The sequence below is a fragment of the Rhinopithecus roxellana genome, chromosome 5 (assembly GCF_007565055.1).
Source record: "Rhinopithecus roxellana isolate Shanxi Qingling chromosome 5, ASM756505v1, whole genome shotgun sequence".
Lineage (NCBI taxonomy): Eukaryota > Metazoa > Chordata > Mammalia > Primates > Cercopithecidae > Rhinopithecus > Rhinopithecus roxellana.
The window spans coordinates 175,151,015-175,174,476 of record NC_044553.1 but is presented as its reverse complement, the minus strand read 5'-3'; the positions used below and the strand labels follow the sequence as shown (position 1 = coordinate 175,174,476).

Genomic DNA, 23,462 nt, shown 5'->3' with positions numbered 1-23,462 from the left:
GACATGAACTCATCCTTTTTTATGGCTGCATAGTATTCCACAGTGTATATGTGCCACATTTTCTTAATCCAATCTATCATTGATGGACATTTGGGTTGGTTCCAAGTCTTTGCTATTGTGAATAGTGCCACAATAAACATATGTGTGCATGTGTCTTTATAGCAGCATGATTTATAATCCTTTGGGTATATGCCCGGTAATGGGATGGCTGGGTTAAATGGTATTTCTAGTTCCAGATCCTTGAGGAGTCACCACACTGTCTTCCACAATGGTTGAACTAGTTTACAGTCCAACCAACAGTGTAAAAGCATTCCTATTTCTCCATATCTTCTCCAGCACCTGTTGTTTCCTGACTTTTTAATGACTGCCATTCTAACTGGTGTGAGATAGTATCTCATTGTGGTTTTGATTTGCATTTCTCTGATGGCCAGTGATGATGAGCATTTTTTCATGTGTCTGTTGGCTGCATAAATGTCTTCCTTTGAGAAGTGTCTGTTCATATCCTTTGCCCACTTTTTGATAGGGTTGATTTTTTCTTGTAAATTTGTGTAAGTTCTTTGTAGATTCTGGATATTAGCCCTTTGTCAGATGGGTAGATTGTAAAAATTTTCTCCCATTCTGTAGGTTGCCTGTTCACTCTGATGGTAATTTCTTTTGCTGTGCAGAAGCTCTTTAGTTTAATTAGATCCCATTTGTCAATTTTGGCTTTTGTTGTCATTGCTTTTGGTGTTTTAGTCACGAAGTCCTTGCCCATGCCAATGGCCTGAATGGTATTGCCTAGGTTTTCTTCTAGGGTTTTTATGGTTTTAGGTCTAACATTTAAGTCTTTAATCCATCTTGAATTAATTTTTGTATAAGGTGTAAGGAAGAGATCCAGTTTCAGCTTTCTACATATGGCTAGCCAGATTTCCCAGCACCATTTATTAAATATGGAATCCCCTTCCCCATTTCTTGTTTTTGTCAGGTTTGTCAAAGATCAGATGGTTGTAGATGTGTAGTATTATTTCCGAGGGTTCTATTCTGTTCTATTGGTCTAAATCTCTGTTTTGGTACCAATACCATGCTGTTTTGATTACTGTAGCCTTGTAGTATAGTTTGAAGTCAGGTAGCGTGATGCCTCCAGCTTTGTTCTTTTGGCTTAGGATTGTCTTGGCAATGCGGGCTCTTTTTTGGTTCTATATGAACTTTTAAGTAGTTTTTCCAATTGTGTGAAGAAAGTCATTGGTAGCTTGATGGGGATGGCATTGAATCTATAAATTACCTTAGGCATTATGGCCATTTTCACAATATTGATTCTTCCTATCCATGAGCATGGAATGTTCTTCCACTTGTTTGTGTCCTCTTTCATTCCATTGGGCAGTGGTTTGTAGTTCTCCTTGAAGAGGTCCTTCACAGCCCTTGTAAGTTGGATTCCTAGGTATTTTATTCTCTTTGAAGCAATTGTGAATGGCAGTTCACTAATGATTTGGCTCTCCCTTTGTCTGTTATTGGTGTATAGGAATGATTGTGATTTTTACACATTGATTTTGTGTCCTGAGACTTTGCTGAAGTTGCTTATCAGCTTAAGGAGATTTGGGGCGGAGACGATGGGGTTTCCTAAATATACAATCATGTCATCTGCAAACAGGGACAATCTGACTTCCTCTTTTCCTAATTGAATACCCTTTATTTGTTTTTCTTGTCTGATTGCCCTGGCCAGAACTTCCAACATTATGTTGAATAGGAGTGGTGAGAGAGGGCATCACTGTCTTGTGCCAGTTTTCAAAGGGAATGCTTCCAGGTTTTGCCCATTCAGTATGATATTGGCTGTGGGTTTGTCATAAATAGCTCTTATTATTTTGAGATACATCCCATCAATACCTGGTTTATTGAGAGTTTTTAGCATAAAAGGCTGTTGAATTTTGTCGAAGGCCTTTTTTGCATCTATTGAGATAGTCATGTGGTTTTTGTCTTTGGTTCTGCTTATATGATGGATTATGTTTATTGATTTGCATATGTTGACCCAGCCTTACATCCCAGGGATGAAGCCACCTTGATCGTGGTGGATAAGCTTTTTGATGTGCTGCTGAATTTGGTTTGCCAGTATTTTACTGAGGAGTTTTGCACTGATGTTCATCAGGAATATTGGTCTAAAATTCTCTTTTTTTGTCATGTCTCTGCCAGGCTTTGGTATCAGGATGATGCTGGACTCATAAAATGAATTAGGGAGGATTCCATGTTTTTCTATTGATTGGAATAGTTTCAGAAGGAATGGTATCAGCTCCTCTTTGCACCTCTGGTAGAATACAGCTGTGAATCTGTCTGGTCCTGGACTTTTTTTGGTTGGTAGGCTATTAATTATTGCCTCAATTTCAGAGCCTGTTATTGGTCTATTCAAGGATTCAAATTCTTCCTGGTTTAGTCTTGGGAGGGTGGATGTGTCCAGGAATTTATCCATTTCTTCTAGATTTTCTAGTTTATTTGCATAGATGTGTTTATAGTATTCTCTGATGGTAGTTTGTATTTCTGTGGGATTGATGGTGATATCCCCTTTATCATTTTTTATTGCATCTATTTGATTCTTCTCTCTTTTCTTATTAGTCTTACTAGTAGTCTATCAATTTGGTTGATCTTTTCAAAAAACCAGCTACTGGATTCACTGATTTTTTGAAGGGTTTTTTGTGTCTCTATCTCCTTCAGTTCTGCTCTGATCTTAGTTATTTCTTGCCTTCTGCTAGCTTTTGAATGTGTTTGCTCTTGCTTCTCCAGTTCTTTTAATTGTGATGTTAGGGCGTTGATTTTAGATCTTTCCTGCTTTCTCTTGTGGGCATTTAGTGCCATAAATTTCCCTCACACACTGCTTTAAATGTGTCCCAGAGATTCTGATATGTTGTATATTTGTTCTCATTGGTTTCAAAGAACATCTTTATTTCTGCCTTCATATGTACCCAGTAGTTATTCAGGAGCAGGTTGTTCAGTTTCCATGTAGTTGAGCGGTTTTGAGTGAGTTTCTTAGTCCTGAGTTCTAGTTTGATTGCACTGTGGTCTGAGAGACAGTTTGTTATAATTTCTGTTCTTTTACATTTGCTGAGGAGTGCTTTACTTCCAACTATATGGTGAATTTTGGAATAAGTGTGATGTGGTGCTGAGAAGAATGTATATTCTGTTGATTTGGGGTGAAGAGTTCTGTAGATGTCTATTAGGTCCACTTGGTGCAGAGCTGAGTTCAATTCCTGGATATCCTTGTTAACTTACTGTCTCATTGATCTGTCTAATGCTGACAGTGGGGTGTTAACATCTCCCATTATTATTGTGTGGGAGTTCTAAGTCTCTTTGTAGGTCTCTAAGGACTTGCTTTATGAATCTGGGTGCTCCTGTATTGGGTGCATATATATTTAGGAGAGTTAACTCTTCTTGTTGAATTGATCCCTTGACCATTATGTAATAGCCTTCTTTGTCTCTTCTGATCTTTGTTGGTTTAAAGTCTGTTTTATCAGAGACTGGGATTGCAACCCCTGCTTTTTTTTGTTTTCCATTTGCTTGGTAGATCTTCCTCCATCCCTTTTATTTTGAGCCTATGTGTGTCTCTGCACATGAGATGGGTCTCCTGAATACAGCACACTGATGGGTCTTGACTCTTTATCCAATTTGCCAGTCTGGGTCTTTTAATTGGAGCATTTAGCCCATTTAGATTTAAGGTTAATATTGTTATGTGTGAACTTGATCCTGTCATTATGATGTCAGGTGGTTATTTTGCTCGTTAGTTGATGCAGTTTCTTCCTAGCATTGATGGTCTTTACAATTTGGCATGTTTTTACAATGGCTGGTACTGGTTGTTCCTTTCCATGTTTAGTGCTTTCTTCAGGAGCTCTTGTAAGGCAGGCCTGGTGGTTACAAAATCTCTCAGCATTTGTTTGTCTGTAAAGGATTTTATTTCTCCTTCACTTATGAAGCTTAGTTTGGCTGGATATGAGATTCTGGGTTGAAAATTCTTTTCTTTAAGAATGTTGAATATTGGCCCCCACTATCTTCTGGAGAATTGTAGAATTTCTGCTGAGAGATCTACTGTTAGTCTGATGGGCTTCCCTTTGTGGGTAACCCGACCTTTCTCTCTGGCTGTGCTTAACATTTTTTCCTTCATTTCAACTTTGGTGAATCTAACAATTATGTGTCTTGGGGTTGCTCTTCTTGAGGAGTATCTTTGTGGCATTCCCTGTATTTCCTGAATTTGAATGTTGGCCTGCCTTGCTAAGTTAGGGAAGTTCTCCTGGATAATATCCTGAAGAGTGTTTTCCAACTTGGTTCCATTCTCCCCATCACTTTCAGGTACACCAATCAGACATAGATTTGGTCTTTTCACACAGTCTCATATTTCTTGGAGGCTTTGTTCGTTTCTTTTTACTCTGTTTTGTCTAAACTTCTCTTCTTGCTTCATTTCATTCATTTGATCTTCAATCACTGATACCCTTTCTTCCACTTGATCAAATCGGCTACTGAAGCTTGTGCATGTGTCACAGAGTTCTTGTGCCATGGTTTTCAGCTCCATCGCGTCATTTAAGGACTTCTCTACACTGTATATTTTAGTTAGCCATTCGTCTAATCTTTTTTCAAAGTTTTTAGCTTCTTTGAGATGGGTTCGAATATCCTCCTTTAGCTTGGAGAAGTTTGTTATTACCGATTGTCTGAAGCCTCCTTCTCTCAACTAGTCAAAGTCATTCTCCGTCTAGCTTTGCTCCATTGCTGGCAAGGTGCTGTGTTCCTTTGGAGGAGAAGAGGAGCTCTGAATTTTAGAATTTTCAGCTTTTATTCTCTGGTTTCTCCCCATCTTTGTGATTTTATCTACCTTTGGTCTTTGATGATGGTGACATACAGATGGGGTTCTGGTGTGGATGTCCTTTCTGTTTGTTAGTTTTCCTTCTAATAGTCAGGACCCTCAGCTGCAGGTCTGATGGAGTTTGCTGGAGGTCCACTCCAGACCCTGTTTGCCTGGGTATCACCAGCAGAGGCTGCAGAACAGCAAATATTGCAGAACGGTTGATGTTGCTGCCTGATCCTTCCTCTGGAAGCTTCCTCTCAGAGGTGCACCCTGCTGTATGAGGTGTCAGTCAGCCCCTACTGGGAGGTTTCTCCCAGTTAGGCTACTTGGGGGCCAGGGACCCACTTGAGGAAGCAGTCTGTCCGTTCTCAGATCTCAAACTCTGTGCTGGAAGAACCACTACTCTCTTCAAAGCTGTCAGACAGGGACGTTTAAGTCTGCAGAAGTTTCTGCTGCCTTTTGTTCAGCTATGCCCTGCCCCCGGAGGTGGAGTCTACAGAGGCAGGCAGGCCTCTTTGAGCTGTGCTGGGCTCCACCCAGTTCCAGCTTCCCAGCCACTTTGTTTACCTACTCAAGCCTCGGCAATGGCAGACGCCCCTCCCCAAGCCTCACTGCCACCTTGCAGTTCAATCTCAGACTGCTGTGCTAGCAGTGAGCGAGGCTCCGTGGGTATGGGACCATCCGAGCCAGGTGTGGGATATAATCTCCTGGTGTGCTGTTTGCTAAGGCCATTGGAAAAGTGCAGTATCAGGGTAGGAGTGTCTGGATTTTCCAGGTACTGTCTGTTACAGCTTCCCTTTGCCAGGAAAGGGAATTCCCTGACCCCTTGTGCTTCCCGGGTGAGGCAATGCCCCACCCTGCTCCATGGGCTGCACCCACTGTCTGACAAGCCCCAGTGAGATGAACCCGGTACCTCAGTTGGAAATGCAGAAATCACCTGTCTTCTGCATCACTCATGCTGGGAGCTGCAGACTGGAGCTGTTCCTATTCGGCCATATTGGAACCTCTTAACTGTTTTTTGTTTTTTAATCCATTCAGCCAATCTATGTCTTTTAATTGGAGAATTTAGTCCATTTACATTCAATGTTATTACTGATAAGTAAGGACTTACTCCTGCCACTTTGCTTTTTCATTTCTGGTTGTTTTGTGGTCTTCTTTTCCTTCTTTCCTTCCTTCCTGTCTTCCTTTTAGTGAAGGTAATTTTTTTCTGGTGTTAAGTGTTAATTTCTTGCTTTTTATTTTTTTGTGTCTCTGCTGTAGGTTTTTTGATGTGAGGTTACCATAAGGCTTGCAAATACTATCATATAATCCGTTATTTTAAACTGATGACAACTTAATGCTGATTACATAAACAAGCTAACATGCAAAGAGAAAACTAATAAAAACTCTACACTTTAACTTTCTCTCCTCACTACATTTTACATCTTATTGTACTGTCTTGAAATGTTGTAGTTATTTTTGATCAGTTCATCATTTAATCTTTCTACTCAAGATACAAGTAGTTGATACACAATTATATTGTTATGATATTCTGTGTTTTGCTGTGTACTTAGTATTACAAGTTTTGCACCTTCAGATGGTTTCTTATTGCTCATTAATGTCCTTCTCCTTTAGATTGAAGAATTCCCTTTAGCATTTCTTGTAGGACAGGTCTGGTATTGATGACATCCTCAGATTTTCTTTGTTTGGGAAAGTCTTTATTTCTCCTTCATGTTTGAAGGATATTTTTGCTGGATATACTATTCTAGAATAAAGGTTTCTTCCTCAGCACTTTAAATATGTCATGACACCCTCTCCTGGCCTGTAAGATTTCCACTACAAAGTCCACTGCCAGACATATTGGAGTTTCATCGTATGCTATTTGTTTCTTTTCTCTTGCTTTTAGGATCTTTTTTTTTTTTTTTTTTTTTTTGAGACAGAGTCTCACTCTGTCACCCAGGCTGGAGTACAGTGGCCAGATCTTGGCTCGCTGCAAGCTCCGCTTCCCGGATTCATGCCATTCTCCTGCTTCAGCCTCCCGAGTAGCTGGGACTACAGGCGCCCGCCACCATGCCTGGCTAGTTTTTTGTATTTTTTTTTTTTTTAGTAGAGACGGGGTTTCACCATGTTAGCCAGGATGGTCTCGATCTCCTGACCTCGTGATCCGCCCGTCTCGGCCTCCCAAAGTGCTGGGATTACAGGCTTGAGCCACCGCGCCCGGCCAGGATCCTTTCTTTACTCTTGACTTTTGGGAGTTTGATTATTAAATGTCTTTGTTTTAATTTATGGGAGTTTGATTATTATTTGGGTTTAACCTGCTTTGTGTTCTATAACCTTCCTGTACTTGAATATTGATATCTTTCTCTAGCTTTGGGAAGTTCTCTGTTATTATCCCTTTGAATAAGCTTTCTACCTCTATCTCTCTACCTCCTCATTAGGGCCAATAACTCTTAAATTTGCCTTTTTGAGACTATTTTCTAGATCTTATAGGAATGCTTCATTCTTTTTTTTTTCTTTTGTCTCCTCTGACTGTGTATTTTCAAATAGTCTGTCTTTAAGCTCACTAATTCTTCCTTCTGCTTGATCAATTATGCTGCTAAGAGACTCTGACACATTCTTCAGTACGTCAACTGCATTTTTCACTTCCAGAATTTGATTCTTTTAATTATTTCAATCTCTTTGTTAAATTTATCTGATATAATTCTGAATTCCTTCTCTGTGTTATCTTGATTTTCGTTGAGTTTCCTCAAAACAGCTATTTTGAATTCTCTGTCTGAAAGGTAACATATCTCTGTCTCTCCAGGATGGGTCCCTGGTGCCTTATTTAGTTTATTTGGTGAAGTCATGTTTTCCTGGATGGTTTTGATGCTTGTGGATGTTTATTGATGTCTGGGCACTGAAGAGTTAGGTATTTATTCTAGTCTTCACAGTCTTGGTTTGTTTGTACCCATCTTTTTGGGAAGGCTTTCCAGATATTTGAAGAGACGTAAATGTTGTAATCTAAGTTTTTGGTCACTCTAGCCATATCTGCATTGGAGGACACCCCAAGCCCAGTAATGCTGTGGTTCTTGCAGGCTTGTAAAGGTACTGCCTTGAAGATTTAGAAAAATTATCTGGTTTATGAGGCAGAGACTCTTGTTCTCTTCCCTTACTTTCTTCCACACAAATGAAGTCTCTCTCTGTACTGAGCTGCCTGCGACTGGGGGAGGGGTAACATAAGCACCCCTGTGGCCATCACCACTGGGATTGTGCTGGGTCAGACCTGAAGCCAGCATGGCACTGGGTCTTGCCCAAGGCTTATAACAGCTGCCTGGCTACTAGTTGTGTCTGCTGAAGGCCCTAGGGCTCTACAATAGGCAGGTGGCAAAGCCAGCCAGGCTTGTGTCCTTCCCTCAGGGTGATGAGCTTCCCCACTGCCTTGGGTGTACCAGGGAAGCCATCTAGGAGTCAGGGCTTGGAGTTGGAAACCTTGGGAATCTACCTGGTGCTCTATTCTAATGTGGCCCAGCCGGTATCTAAGCCACAAGACAAAGCCCTTCCCACTCTTCCATCCCCTTTCCATAAGCAGAGGCAACTCTCCCCATGGCCACCACTGCCCCAGGCCTATGGCAAGTACTCTGTGACTACTTCTAGTGTATATTCAAGACCTCAGGGCTCTTCAGTCAGCTTATGGCAAATGCTGTCAGGCCTACGACTCTCCCTTCAGGGCAGTGGGCTCCCCTTTGGCCCAGGGTAGGTCCAGAAATACTGTCCAAGAGCCAAGGCCTGAAACTGGAAACCCAAAGAGCCCACTTGGTTCTGTACCCCACTGTGGCCAAGCTAGTACCTAAGCTGCAAGACAAAGTACGCTTTATCATTAACTTTCCTTTTATCAAGCAGAAGGAGCCTCTTCCCATAACCACCACAGCTGGGAATGTGCTGGGTCATGCCTGAAGCCAGCATGTCTCTGAGTGCATGTATCTGAGTGATACACTGGATATCACTGCTGACTATTCGGGGCCCAGGGCCTCTTTAGTCAGCCGGTGATGAATCCTGCCAGGATTGGGTCCTTCCCTTCAAGACAGTGGATTCCCTTCTGGCCCAGGGAGTGTCTAGAAATGTCTGAGATCTAGTGCCTGGAATGGAGTCCTTAAGACTCTGCCTTGTGCCCCATCTGACTGTGGCTGAGCTGGTATCCAAATTGCAAGACAAAGTCCTCTTCACTCTTCCCTCTTTTCTCCTCTAGTGAAGGGAAGGATTCTCTCCTGGAGTTGCAAGCTGTGCTGCCTGGGGGTAGAGGAGGTGTGGTACAAGCACTTCCTTGGCCACCCCAGCTGATGTCTCACTAGGTGTACCCTCCAAGTCCACTGGCTCCAAGCACAGCACAGGACCAGGACTTGTCCAGGAATTGCAGTCCTTGTGGCCTAAACCTCCTTTCGAGTTTACTTAGAAACCCAGAGCACTTTAGTCTGCAGTGGTGAGGCTTGCTGGAACTCAGCTTCTGACCACTGGGATGAGTGATTCTCTTCTGTCTAGGGCTAGTTTAAATGCTCCTTCCATGGGTTCCAGCTGGGTTCTGCCTGGTATTGCTTTCTGCTGTGACAGGGTAGCACTGACTTTCAATGCAAAGTCCCACAATTGCTGCACTCTCCCTCCCCCAAGTGCACAGGTTCTTTCTCCATGCAACACGGCTGCTGCCAAAGGATGGGGAAAGAGTGGTGCAGATGATTCAAGACTGTCTTTCCTATCCTCTTCAGTGCCTCTTTCTGTGATATGAAATTAAAACCAGGTACTGTAGGCTGGGCACGGTGGCTCATGCCTGTAATCCCACCACTTTGGGAGGCCAAGGCGGGTGGATCATGAGGTCAGGAGATCAAGACCATCCTGGCTAACACAGTGAAACCCCATCTCTACTAAAAATACAAAAAAATTAGTCAGGCATGGTGGCAGGTGCCTGTAGTCCCAGCTGTTATGGAGGCTGAGGCAGGAGAATGGTGTGAACCCAGGAGGCGGACTTTGCAGGGAACCGAGATCGTGCCACTGCACTCCAGCCTGGGCGACAGTGCCAGACTCGGTCTCAAAAAAATAATAATAATAAAATAAAATAAAATAATGAATAAAACCAGGTACTGTGACTGCTCACCTGATTTTTGGTTCTCATAAAGGTGCTTTTTTGTGTGTGGATAGCTGTCAATTTGGTGTTCTTATAGGGAGGATGATCAGTGAAGGTTTCTATTTGGTCATCTTGCTCTGTCTCCTGTTTTTACCAATACTGCTTATCTCATATTAATTTGTCCATTTGGGCTGGCCATGGTGGCTCGTGCCTATAATCTCAGCATTTTGGGAGACCAAGGTGGGGTCGGTGGGGATCACCTGAGGTCAGCAGTTCATGACCAGCCTGGCCAATGTGGTGAAACCCTGTCTCTACTAAATATACAAAAATTAGCTGGGCATGGTGGCGGGGGCCTGTCATCCCAGCTACTCAGGAGGCTAAGGCAGGAGAATCACTTGAACCCAGGAGGTGGAGGATGCAGGGAGACGAGATTGTGCCACTGCACTCCAGCCTGGGGGACAGAGCAAGACCCTATCTCAAAAAGAAAAAAACAAAATTGTCTACTTGTCTGCTCCCTGCAACCAGGCTAGGGGCATGTGGTGAGCAGGGATAGAGCCTGACTGTCCATTGCACAATGGCCGAACATAGGAGGAGCTGATCAAATACCAGTTGAAGAGAGGTTGTTCACATTCCAAAGGCAGGCAAGAGAGCGAACCCTCTTCCATTACCTGCCCCTTCAAGCTGGAAGGTGTGCATGGAGAACAGTTATGGGTAAGGGTGTGGAGACAACATGCTGGCTGTGTTCCTTGGGTAGTAAGGACCCTGAGCTTGGCGAGGAGTAACAGAATATAAGCAGGAGAGGAAAGTGAAAGTCCATCATGGAGAATGAAAATCAGGAAGAAAAATGTGGATTCTATATGGTGGGAAACAACACAGAGCCAAGAGGCCTCCCCTAAGCTACCAGCTGGATCTTAATTGCATGATCCCCCCCAGTTGACAGAATGTTCCAGCCAGGAGGCATGCATACCCACATTCTGGCTCCAGGAAACATCTACCCAATCATGAGGTAATCCTTCTGAGTTTCAGCTACTCATCACTTCCTGAAGTTGCCCAGGTGGACCTAGGCCAAGGGACCCATAGGTGGAAGAATCAGAAACCTCAAGTCCTCACAACTCTAAGGATACCTGGCTATGGTGGGGACTAGCAGCATTCTCACCTCACATGCATCCAGGGAAAACCCAGACCGTTTCCAGATCATGGAAAATGTCCAGGTTAGGCCCAGAGTCTTACCGGCCCTCGCCAGCAGTTCTACCTAGCAACCAACTCAGCTCTCTGCTGGGCAATTTATTAACAGAACTGTACTCGCAGGTTTGTTTTCCTAGTCTATGGGGCCCAAAACACTGTAACAAAAGTTCTATTTCCTTTTTCCTCTATTCTGAGAAGGGGAATAACAATAACAGCTACTATTACAGAGCACCTATTCCATATTTGGCACTTAATGCTTCTTCTCTCTAACACTTACAACTTTGCCAGGTAGATATTATTATTTGCACTGAAGCTGAAAAGCTGAGGTTCAGGTGTATCATGGTATATGATAACCCAGCCTGCTAACTCCAAACCTAGCTAACTCTCCCCACCACAGCGAGCTGCCATAAAGGCAAGCCAAACATCACGAACCTGCTGTGGTCACTGGTGCCTGCTGGGCTCCAGCCACTCCTCCTACCAGACCCATTCGAGAAAAGACAAAGAAGCCCATTTTGAAGCTGGTCTCCTGGAGCCAGCAAAGACACAAGAAAACAACAAGTCCATTGTCCACAGCAGTACCAGGAAGGCAACACAGGTGCAATCGAGGAAAACCATTTCTTGCTATTACCACCCTGAGGTCCAAAGGCCTGCCCAGGCCTCACCATCCTCGGTGACCCCAATTTTTACCCGTGACGCCTCAGTAAAACTCTGGAAGACTTCTGTTGGAGGTATTAAAAAATACTGTGACAGGCAGGAGCAGTGGCTCATGCCTGTAGTCCCAACACTTTGGGAGACTGAGGTGGGCAGATTGCTTGAGCCTAGGAGTTCCAGACCAGCCTGGGCAAAATGGCGAAAACCCATTTCTATGAAAAATGCAAAATTTAGCCGGCCATGGTGGCGTGTTCCTGTAGTCCCAGCTACTTGGGAGGCTGAGGTGGGAGGATCACCTGAGCCTGGGAGGTCAAGTCTGCAGTGAGCTGAGATCGCACCACTGCACTCCAGCCTGGAGTGACAGAGTGAGATCCTGTCTCCCCGCCACCAAAAAAAAAAAAAAAAAAAAAACTGTGACAATCATGGCCAGATGCAGTGGCTCATGCCTGTAATCCCAACACTTCTGAGAGGCTGAGGTGGGTGGACCACTTGAGCCCAGGAGCTCAGGACCAGCCTGGGCAACATGGCAAGACCCCGCCTCTACAAAAAATACAAAAATTAGCCAGGTATGGTGGCACATGCCTTTAGTCCCAGCTATTCAGGAGGCTAAGACAGGCGGATAGATTGAGCCCAGGAAGTTGAGGCTGCAGTGAGCTGTGATCACTCCACTGTGCTCCAGCTGGGTGACAGAGCAAGACTGTCTGTATTTAAAAAAAAAAAAAAAAAAGGTGACAATCAGCATAAGGAAGGGGGACCATGCTAAGGGGACTCATAGAAGGTCACCCTATCAGGCAGAGTAGAGTAAGAGAGGGGTAGGGACTCATATAGGAACTAAGCCCATGCCCTGGCATAGCCACTGTGAGACAATGGACATGCCAGACCCTCTCCGGGCCAGGGGCACAAGCCAGAACTTGGGTGTCATCCAGAACTCTGTCCCCTCCTTCATCTCTACCTCTAATTAGGCACCTAATCAATCCTCAAATTGACCTCTGCAAAAGATCTTGACCCTGTCCCGTCCTCACATCTTACCTAGATTATTGCATTAGCCTCCTAGCTGAGCCCCAGCCTCCAGGCTGTCTTCAGCCTGTCCATTCTCCCAGCCAGAGGGATCATTCTGAAACATGTACATGCCCACCTCACTTCTCTGTTCACTGGAACCTTTATCTCTCAGGGTAAAGTGCAAGCTCCTTGGCTTAGCTCCCAGATCCTTGTGTCTGCCTCCTGCACTCTTCCCAGCTTCTTTCCCAGCCACTCAGCACACACTTCCTGTGCCTGTACTTCCCTGAATGCACTGCGCTGTTTTGTGACCATGTATTCTGTTGGCCTTTCTTCCTTAGAAGGCCCTTCCCTTCTTCTAATTCCTGCCAATCCTTCAGAACTCAACTAAATAGCACTTCTTCCAGGGAGCCCTCTCTGATACCCCGGTTGGACTTAGATGTCCCCTCCTTTAGCCTCCCCACCCACCCTGGGCTTCCTTCTAGCATAGTACTTAGAGTTGCTGGTTTTTCTATCTCTTATACCAAGGTCCCTGGAAAAGAGGAAGTAATCTCAGACAGGACCTCAGTGAATTTTGTATCTGCAGCAATACCCAGGCACCCATCACCATGCTTGAAAGACCACAGGGATTTCTGGATAGAAAAATGAAGGGATCTCCCCAGCAAACAGGTCATAGAATTGATCACAAGTTAGAGAACATTTACACATTAAGTATCTATATAGGCTCATCAGTCTATGCAACTGAGCTCAGTTACTAAGGGAACTGTCCTTCTAATTTGACCACATTCTTGCTTTATAAAGTCCTATGCGGTCACAGTGAACCTTCTCAGTCCTGAATACCAGTTACCACAAATGATCAGTGGCCCCTGGAAGCAGTTTTATGGCCACAATTTGGAGCAGAGTGGGGGTGGTGAGTGGGGGAGAGCAGCCAGTGGTCCCTGGGCTCCAGGATTTACAAGCTCTGGTCAAGGGATGATGGAGGCTGCACTGTGAAAGGGTCTGGTGAGTCAGCCAACTTCAGCAATCCTCCAAACACTTCTAGTTCTTTGTTATCGAAAAGTTCAGTCTTGTGAAAGGTGTTTGGTTTCAAGTTTTCTGTCACTGGTCTACTTATTTAGAAAGCGTTATCCCCGCTACCTGAAATAAATAAGGTGCCTGAAGTCTGATTTAAGGAGCTTCTTGCAGTCAGCTCCTGTGTGCAGAAAACCTGTTATGAGAAATAAAACTGAGAAGGTGGACATTTCTGTAGCATCATCTCTTTCCCAGGAGCTCAGGGTTTTTCATTGTAAGATGAGAAAGGAGGGCTGGTGGGCACTGGGCCCATCCTGGGAAAGACACCAGGAGGGACTAAGCCTCTTCTTCCTAAACTTGATTCTTTTCTCTTTCTCCCCTTACTGACCTTGAGATCAAAGTGAGCAATTTTCTTTGTGTGAAGGTAGTTCACCCCATCCAGGATCTGCTTAATGAAGCTGGTGGCCTCCTCCTCACTCAGTGACTCCTTCTGGGCCAGGAAATCGAAGAGCTCTCCTCCAGACACTCTGTAAAACACCAGCGGGGGGAGGGGAGGCCCAGGCCCAGTCAGCTCTGCATGTCATGAGGCCGGGCTGATGGGTGCAAGCCCTGATCCTGATCCCCCAGGGACCTCGTATGGCAGAATCCCCCTTGCTTATGTCTGGGGCTTTTTCTGTCTGACCAGTGCCAGAGACTGACTTTGCTTCTATTTGCTTTGTTTTCTTTTGGATCACAAGGGCAGGAATCACTCTGGAGATGTTGTCAGAAAGGCCTCTGCTCCCACTCTAGGCCCTGGTCCCAGTCACCCTGGAGGTTGCCCTCTCCCCCCAATATGCCTGAGATGGCAGGGGACAAAAACAAGCAGATTCTTTTTTTTTTTTTTTTTTTGAGACGGAGTCTCGCTCTGTCGCCCAGGCTGGAGTGCAGTGGCCAGATCTCAGCTCACTGCAACTGCAAGCTCCGCCTCCCGGATTTACGCCATTCTCCTGCCTCAGCCTCCCGAGTAGCTGGGACTACAGGCGCCCGCCACCTCGCCCGGCTAGTTTTTTTTTGTATTTTAAGTAGAGACGAGGTTTCACCGTGTTAGCCAGGATGGTCTCCATCTCCTGACCTCGTGATCTGCCCGTCTCGGCCTCCCAAAGTGCTGGGATTACAGGCTTGAGCCATCGCGCCGGGCCCTACAAGCAGATTCTTTAGCCAGAATGTTTGTGTTCCTCCAAATTCATATTTTGAAATTCCAACCCCCAAGGTGATGGTATTAGGAGATACAGCCTTTGGGAAGTAATTAAGTCATGAAGTCAGAGCCCTCACAAATGAGATTAGTGCCCTTATAAAAGAGACCCCAGAGGGCTCACTTTCCCCTTGCACTATGTGAAGTTACAGTCAAAAGACAGCCATCTAATGAGGAAGTGAACCTTCATCTTGATCTTAGACTTCCCAGACTCCAGGACTGTGAGAAATAAATTTATGTTGTTTGTCAGCCACCCAGTTTATGGTTATTGTGTTATACAGCAGCCTGAATGAACTGAGAGAGGAAATTGGTACCAAGTATGGAGTGCTACTGTAACAAATACCTAAAAATGTGGAAGTTGCTTTGGTATCAGCTAACAAGTAGAGGCTGGAAGAGGTTTGGGGTGCCAACTAGAAAAAGCCTACATTGCCACGAAGGAATGGACTGTAAGGGTGGTTCTGGTGAGGGATCACAAAGAGAGGAGATTCTCAATCTTCTTAGAGAATACCTAAGTGGTCATCAACAAAATATTTGTAGAATACAGATGGAAAGGCCATTCTGATAATGTCTCAGATGGATACGAGGAACTTGTTACTGGTCTGGTCAATGGGGGAAAGGGCGTCCTTCTTATAAAGTAGCCGAGAACGTGGCTGAATTGTGTGTGTGCCCTACTGTTTTGTAGAAGGTAGAACTTGTAAGCAATAAAAATGGAATATTTGGCTGAGGAAATTTCTAAGCAAAGTATTGAAAGAGTGTCCTGGTTCCTCTTGACTACTTATAGTAAAATGTGAAAAGAAATGATTTAAAGACAAAATTGTTACTCAAAGGGAAGAAAGCTTAAAAGTATGAAAAATTCTCAGCCTCCTCATATTGGAAAAACTAAGAAAACCTGTTTGGGAAAGAACAAAGGTGTGACCAAGCAACCATTTGATAAAAAGATTAATATGATTCTCAGGGAAGCCAGGTGCTATTCATCAAGACAATAGGGGGATTAGTCAGCCATCTAAATAGAAGCCAGGACCTATTGTTCAAGACAATGGAAGAATGACCTGAAGTCATTTCAGAGTTCATGGGGGTGAAAAGAGGGGTGTCCCTCCCATCACAGGTTCATAGTGCCAGAGCCTAGAGGCAGAATGATATCAAAGGAGGGGCCTCTACTGCCCAGTGCTGCCTCACATTGTGGGCTTTGCTCTCCAAACTCTGTTGCCACACTCCTCAGACATACCAGGTGTGGCTCCTGGAGGGCAACAGTGTGGCATGGTCTGTGCCAAGCAAAGCTGGTGGATGTGTGGCTGCCTTCACCTGGATTTCAAAAGATGCCTTAAGGGAGCTAGTGGGCCCCTGGGCAGAGGACTGCCTTTCGGGTGGGGGTCAATGTTTGGAGAGCAAAGCCTTATGGGTATGGTTGCCCAAAGTTGCAGGAGCAAGACCTCCAATCTACTCCTGTGGGCCTGGAGGGCAGAGCATTGAGCCAAAGATTATTCTCAATATTTTATACTGGCTCAGAACCTGTCACTCCTTTATTCTTTCCCATTCCTTCTTCTAGAATGGGAATGTGTATCATCTGCCTGTCCCACCATCATATTTTGTACACGACATGTTTGATGTCATTGGTTCACAGCTGGAGAGCAACTTGCCTCAGAATGAATCATACCTTGAGTCTCACTCACATCTGATTTAGATATTTAGATGAGACTTTGAACTTTAAACTTTGGAGTTGATGCTGGAATTAAGACTTTTGCAACTATTGGAATGAAAGGAATGTATTTTACATTTGAGAAGGACATTAATTGGGGTGGGGGGCAGAGACAGAATGCCAGAGTCTGAATGAACTAAGACAGATGACAAAGAGGAAAAATGCTGTGCCAGAAACTAAAGACCTAGGTTCCATTCCAGCCTTGCCACTGACCTTAGACAACTCATTTCCCTTCTCCAGGCAGGACCTGGTTTCATTATATACAAAAAAAGCAGATTGGGCAAGACAGCCCCCAAAGCCCCCTTTCTTTAATTTTATAAAAGATGGCCCCCCTTTATGGGGTTCAAGAGAATTTAAGTATGGCCCCTAACTTAAGCAGAAGACCCCATTAATTATATTAATCTCTAAAGACTCTAGAATACTACTTTTGATGCTTGATACTACTTTTTCACACTCTACATTCTTGCATCCTATAGTTGATGTGACAGAGCAAAAAAATTCGCCCCTGAGATTTAGGATTGCCAGATAAAATAGGTTTTTACTTGCTAAATCTGGCAACCCTACTTGGGCTTGTTTATTCTGTCAACAAAAAGAGTCAAACTCTGTACAATATTTAAAGATGTTTATTCTGAGCCAAATACGAGTGCCCAAGACCCGTGACACAGTCCCAGAAGGTCCTCAGAACATGTGCCCAAGGTAGTTGGGTAACAGCTTGATTTTATACATTTTAGGGGGACAGAAGTTACAGGCTGAATCAATCAATAAATGTAAGGTGCACATTGGTTCCGTCTGGAAAAGTGGAAAAACTTGAAGGTGAGGATAGGGAGTTGGGAGGGCTTCTAGGTCACAGGTGGATTTTATGATTGGCAATTGGTTATTATCAAAAGAATCAATAGAAAAGAGTGTCTGAGTTAAGACAAGGGTTATGGAGACCAAGGTTTTTATTATGTAGACAAAGTCTCACAGATGGCTGCCCTTGGAGGCAATAGATGGCAAATGTTTACCATTCACATTCTTTTTTTTTTTTTTTTTTGAGGCGGAGTCTCACTCTGTCGCCCAGGCTGGAGTGCAGTGACCGGATCTCAGCTCACTGCAAGCTCCGCCTCCTGGGTTTACGCCATTCTCCTGCCTCAGCCTCCCGAGTAGCTGGGACTACAGGCGCCCACCACCTCGCCTGGCTAGTTTTTTGTATTTTTTTTTAGTAGAGACGGGGTTTCACCGTGTTAGCCAGGATGGTCTCGATCTCCTGACCTCGTGATCCGCCCGTCTCGGCCTCCCAAAGTGCTGGGATTACAGGCTTGAGCCACCGCGCCCGGCCTACCATTCACATTCTTAAAAGGTGCTAGACTCTCAGCTAATCTCTTCAGGATCAGAAAAAGACATGGAAAGGAACAGAGATTCTCCAGAGAATATAGATTTTTCCCACAAGAGTCAGCTTTGCAGGGTCACTTCAAAATATGTCAAAAGATTTATTAGGGTAAAATACTTCTATTTATTTCAGGGCCTGCTATTTGTCATGTGATGTTATAGTAGAGTCAGGCTGGAATTTGTTATCTTATTGCTGCAAAGAGTCTGTTTTGTTAGTCTTAAGTTCACTGTTTTTATATTAATGTTGGTCACTTGTGCCCGAATTTCAATGGGTGGAGAGTATAATGTCCAACCCCTCTTCCCATCATAGCCTGAAAGTTTTTCAGGTTTACTTTGGAATCCCGTTGGCTGAGAGAGGGGTCTATTCAGTTGGGGGGCTTAGAATTTTAATTTTGGTTTACAATCCTCTGACAGGAGCTGGGGTATGCTGCCAGCGTGAGCTCCGCTGGGGCTGAAATAAAGCCAAGGGCCCAAAGGGAAAGATCTCAGGAAGGGTTCTAGGCCAAGGGATCCAGGACCTTTGGATCACTTGGAGAACTTGTTTTAAAATGCAGATTTCCAGATCCCACCATAGACTTTAACAAATTAGATTCTCCAGCAGTGAGGCCTTAAAACCTGTATTTTTACTATGACAACATAATAATAGTAATTAATATTCATTGAACACGTACTCTATGTTACATGCCTTATGTACATTATTATCTCATTTCATCATCACAATACCCTATGATCTAAGGACTATCATTTTTCTATTTCACACTTAAATAAACAAAGGCTCAGAGAGGTTAAGCAACTTGCCCACAGTCCCATAGCTAGTAAATAGAGTCAGGATTCAAACCCAGGCAGAACAGCTCTCAAGCACTACAGCATACTGAGTATTGCAGATTATTCTTTTCTTTTCTTTTTCTTTCTTTTTTTTTTTTTTTTTTTTGAGACAGTCTCATTCTGTTGCCCAGGCTGGAGTGCAGTGATCTCAGCTCACTGCAACCTCTGCCTCCCAGGTTCAACTGATTCTCATGCCTCAGTCTCCCAAGTAGCTGGGGTTACAGGTGCATGCATGCGCCACCACGCCCAGCTAATTTTTGTATTTTTAGTAGAAATGAGGTTTCACCATGTTGGCCAAGCTGGAACTCCTGACCTCAAGCAATCCATCCACCTTAACCCCCAAAGTGTTGGGATTACAGGTGTGAGCCATTGCGCCCGGCTCCAGATGATTCTTATATGGCTAAAATGGCTCTGACCCAACTTTGGGGATCATTCTCTGCCCCCTAGTCCATCCTAAATAAAGAGCATCAAAATCTTCTTTTCTCCTTTCTTTAAACATTTCCAGAAGCACACTTGGACCCACTCAGTAATCTTAGCATCATGAAAAATAGAACAACCGGACATAAAATAGTGCAGTAGGAAGGACACAGCAACACCTATGAGATGTTGTGACTTAAAAAATGGAGCCTAAATCTGCTTAAGCCTCTTGTTCAGCACTATCAATAGAACTTTCTACAATGATGAAAATGTTCTAGATATGTGCTGTCCAATAGAGTAGCCACTAGTCACATGTGGTTACTGAGCACTTGAAATGTGGCTAGTGTAATAGAGAAACTGAATTTTAATTTTGATTTAATTTTAATTGTTCTAATTTAAAAACTGAAGTGGTATAAAATATTTTCCATTAAATACAACTTTATTGTTTCAGTAGAACTGCATTTCACTTTAACCGTTGCATTGCTTTGCATAAGAATTGAAATGTGGGCTGGGCACAGTGGCTCACACCTGTAATCTCAGCACTTTGGGAGGCTGAGGCAGGCAGATCACTTGAGCCTAGGAGTTCAAGACCAGCCTGGGCAACATAGTGAGACACTGTCTCTACAAAAAATACAAAAATTAGCCAGGCATGGTGATGTGCACCTCTAGTTCCAGCTACTTAGGAGGTTGAGGTGAGAGGATTACCTGAGGTCGAGGTTGCAGTGAGCTGTGATTGTGCCATAGCACTCCACACTGGGCAACAGAGTGAGATCCGGTCTCAAAAAAAAAAAAGAGGTTGAGATGTGCTCTAAGTATAAAATTCACACTGGCTTTTGAAGACTTAGTTTGAAAAACAGAATGTAAAATATCTCATTAATAATTTTAAATAAAAATATTATTAAAATCAATTCACCTATTTCTTTTTGTTTAGTCAGTGTGGCAACTAGGAAATTTAACATTACGTATGTGGTTCACATTACATTTCTATTGGACAGCGCCAATAGGCAGGGTATCTCCTCTAGATCTAACTACTAGTTACAGGAAATACAGGGGACAGAGGAATGAGGTAAAGAACACCATGAGGAAGGAAAAAGTCTAATCCAGACTGTGAGACAGGACAAGTGGCCTAGTTTTCCAACATCTCAATGGCATCAAAAAAGAGGCAAAAAAATAGAAGGGGGAAGGGGGAAGGTGAAAGGGTGAAGAGAGACTGAGATAAGATGGCACAGTTGAACATATGTACTGTCTGCCATAGCTGCAGCGCCCCTCTGCTCAGGGTGAGCAGGGTATGGCCTAAGGTGGCTGCGTTGGTGTTGGGGACCCGGCTGGTGCACTATTTTCTCAGTGTCTTATGGGTGAGGCCATCCTGTGCCCCACTCTGACCCTTGCCCCCACCTTGGGCAGGTGCTGGAAGCTGGAGCACCCTCCCAGCTGCTAGAGTAACCCTGGGTCTGCTCTGCAGGCTGGGGTCAAAGAGCCAAGATGATGGCTCCAATCTTCAGCAGCAAAGACACAATCTTCGCCTTGGGGTGGGACATGTGAGAGTTCTAGGGATCAGCTTTTCTTCTTGTGAAACAGGAGTGAAAAAAAAAAATGCTTTCATTACCAGCTTTGGAGGTGAGGGTGAGAGTGAGAGGAATCTCTATGAGATCCTTGATAAAGTCCTTGACATGAATAGTGTCATCATCGGGGTGGCAGTGGTGGAAGGGGGCTTGATTTAGAGTTTATCTGAAGTTTGCCACCAGTGCAATGTGCTTTCCCAAACATTCCCTCACTTGAACTTGATATGCACCCGGAGGGCATCCTCATTCTCAGATGAGAAAACGGAAGTCTCAGCAGAGCAAGGGACTTGCCCAAGATCACATAGCGAGTAAGTGGCAGGACCAGGATTTAGACCCAGATTTTCCCAGCCCCAGTTCACCACATGTCCCTCTCACCACAATCCTTCCACATTACAACGGCTGAGGTGCTGATGCAAAACGGAAAGCCTTGAAGCAGCCCCAGGTACTGGGCAGTCCTCTGACATCCCTGTTCTGCTGCATCCATGCTCTCATCACAGTGGGCTTCACTATCCATGCTCTCATCACAGCGGGCTTCACTATCCATGCTCTCATCACAGTGGGCTTCACTATCCATGCTCTCATCACAGTGGGCTTCACTATCCATCTTTCTCTCTCCCCAGCTAGATTATTTTTGCTTCCACAGCAAGAAAGACATTCAATAGAAGTTTGGTGAATAAAAGAACAAGGAAAGAAATAAAACGTTAGAAATAACATGATGTAGAATATTCTGTATCATATAGACAGTGAAGCCTTGGTATTTGCAAAAGACCTGTCCAGAGCCCTCTGAAAATTTTCACATCTGCAGTGCCCCTCTGAAACACATAGAACCCAGCTCCACGCTTAGTCTGCCAGCCCCTGCCAGGTTGTGTGGGCCTGTGACCTCGGGCGAATATCTAAATAAATAATAACCCTGCAACTCCTACTTTAAATAAAATGTTGCATCAATGTAAAAGCATCTTAGCGTAGCATTCCCAAAAGCCACTGACATGAAGGCTTGGGTTGAGTGAGGACTTTGGGGGGGCGGTAATCAGTCATCTGTTTGAAGGTGGGATCTGGGCAGGAGACCTGGTGAGACATGATCTCCTTGGGATGAAGAAGGAAACAGCCACTGTGCTCCCTAGAATCTCCCCCAGAAACTCAGAAAGGTGGGAGGCTGATGACCTGCCACCGTCTAGGCCCTGGATACCCAGGCTGGGATATTCACATTAATGCTCAGTCACCTCTTTTCGAAGCCTAATCAAGGAGCCTGGGTGTCATTTCTTTAGCCTCTAAGACCTCTGCCCTGGAGCCACCCCCCATCTCCTTCCAAGTTTCTTTCCTCTTACATCCCACATCTCTTTAAGATGAAAAACAAAGCCTAATGACTTGGCCTCATCTCTTCTCCTTGTGTTCCCAGGATCATCCCCTTCCTGCAAATCTGACCTTTGCCTCCTTCCTCCCTGCAGGGTGGCGTGCCTGCTGAAAATGCTTTTCAGACTCTTCTGGGAATGTATACATGAATGACCTGCACAGGCAGCGACGGGGGGGAAATGCTGCCAGAGCTGCTGGGCCCAGGAAGCTGGGCTCAATTCGGGAACCTGGGAAGCATCACTGCCACTGTGGAGCACTCTGCCAGGCAGTTCTCTGGTATGCAACCACTGCAGTATTGCTTTCCACAGGCTTGGAATCAAGGAGGTCCCAGAGCAGTCAGGGGCTTATGATGGGAGGCCAGCCCAACCTTCACAGGGAGACTTACATTTTTCAGGTCTAGTTCCACATGTGACATGAGTTAAGCTACTGAGATTTTTAATATATTCTATACCACATAGAGAAGTCAACTCACACGGACAATAAAATCCTTCCCAGTCCTGCCTTCAGTAGTCATAACCAGAGGTAGCTGCTTCTAGGGAGGTCACAGATGGGATAATAACAGCTGAAAGGGATCAGGGCCAGGCATGTCCTCCTAGTGCTGGCCACTTTAGCAGAGAGCAGGAGGAAGCCCTGCACCAGACAACAGTTGCTGAGAGGGGGAGTGGGATCAGGGTAGACTCATTCATAAAACCTGCAACTGGGCAGCTTTCAACTGAGTAGGTGGATACTAACACTCACTGGGCAAACCTACTAACCTATTAGGAGGCCGAAGACTTCTGACCAGCCTAACAGGTGTCACTAAGTCTAAGCACAAAAGCCCATGAGGCCGGGTGTGGTGGCTCATGCCTGTAATCCCAGCAATTTGGGAGGCCAAAGCGAGTAGATCACTGGAGGCCAGGGGTTCGAGACCAGTCTGGCCAACAGAGTGAAACCCCACCTCTACTAAAAATACAAAAAAAATTAGCCAGGCAGGGGGCATATGCCGGTGGTCCCAGCTACATGGGAGGCTAAGGCATCAGGATCACTGGAACCTGGGAGGTGAGATTGTAGTGAGCCGAGATCACGCCACTGCACTCCAGCCTGGGTAACAGAGCAAGACTCCATCTCAAAAAACAAAAACAAACAAACAAAACAAAAGCCCAGGAACTCCTCTCCTGGGAGGTCCTCCCTCTCAGACCCTTGCCATACATGGCTTAGGCAAGTCTTAGAACGCTTGGGTCTTCTCCAATCTCATAAATTCTTAGCAATCCATAGACAGCACCCTGAGAACAATGAGACAGCTTGGAAGTGAAGGGGGAGACTGA

At 44.7% G+C, this 23,462-nt stretch overlaps 1 protein-coding gene across 7 annotated transcripts in view; it reads right to left on the bottom strand.

Annotated features, from left to right (window-relative positions):
- Positions 1-23,462, bottom strand: part of DAPK2 (death associated protein kinase 2) — a 143,429-nt gene that overhangs the window by 52,900 nt on the left and 67,067 nt on the right. For 6 of the 7 annotated variants that reach the window (XM_010355466.2, XM_010355463.2, XM_010355462.2 and 3 more), the window contains exon 4: positions 14,098-14,236. The exons of the other annotated variant lie outside the window; for it this stretch is intronic. In XM_010355466.2, coding sequence (XP_010353768.1) covers positions 14,098-14,236 — 139 coding nt within the window. The remainder of the gene's footprint in view (positions 1-14,097; positions 14,237-23,462) is intronic. 7 annotated transcript variants of the gene reach the window in all.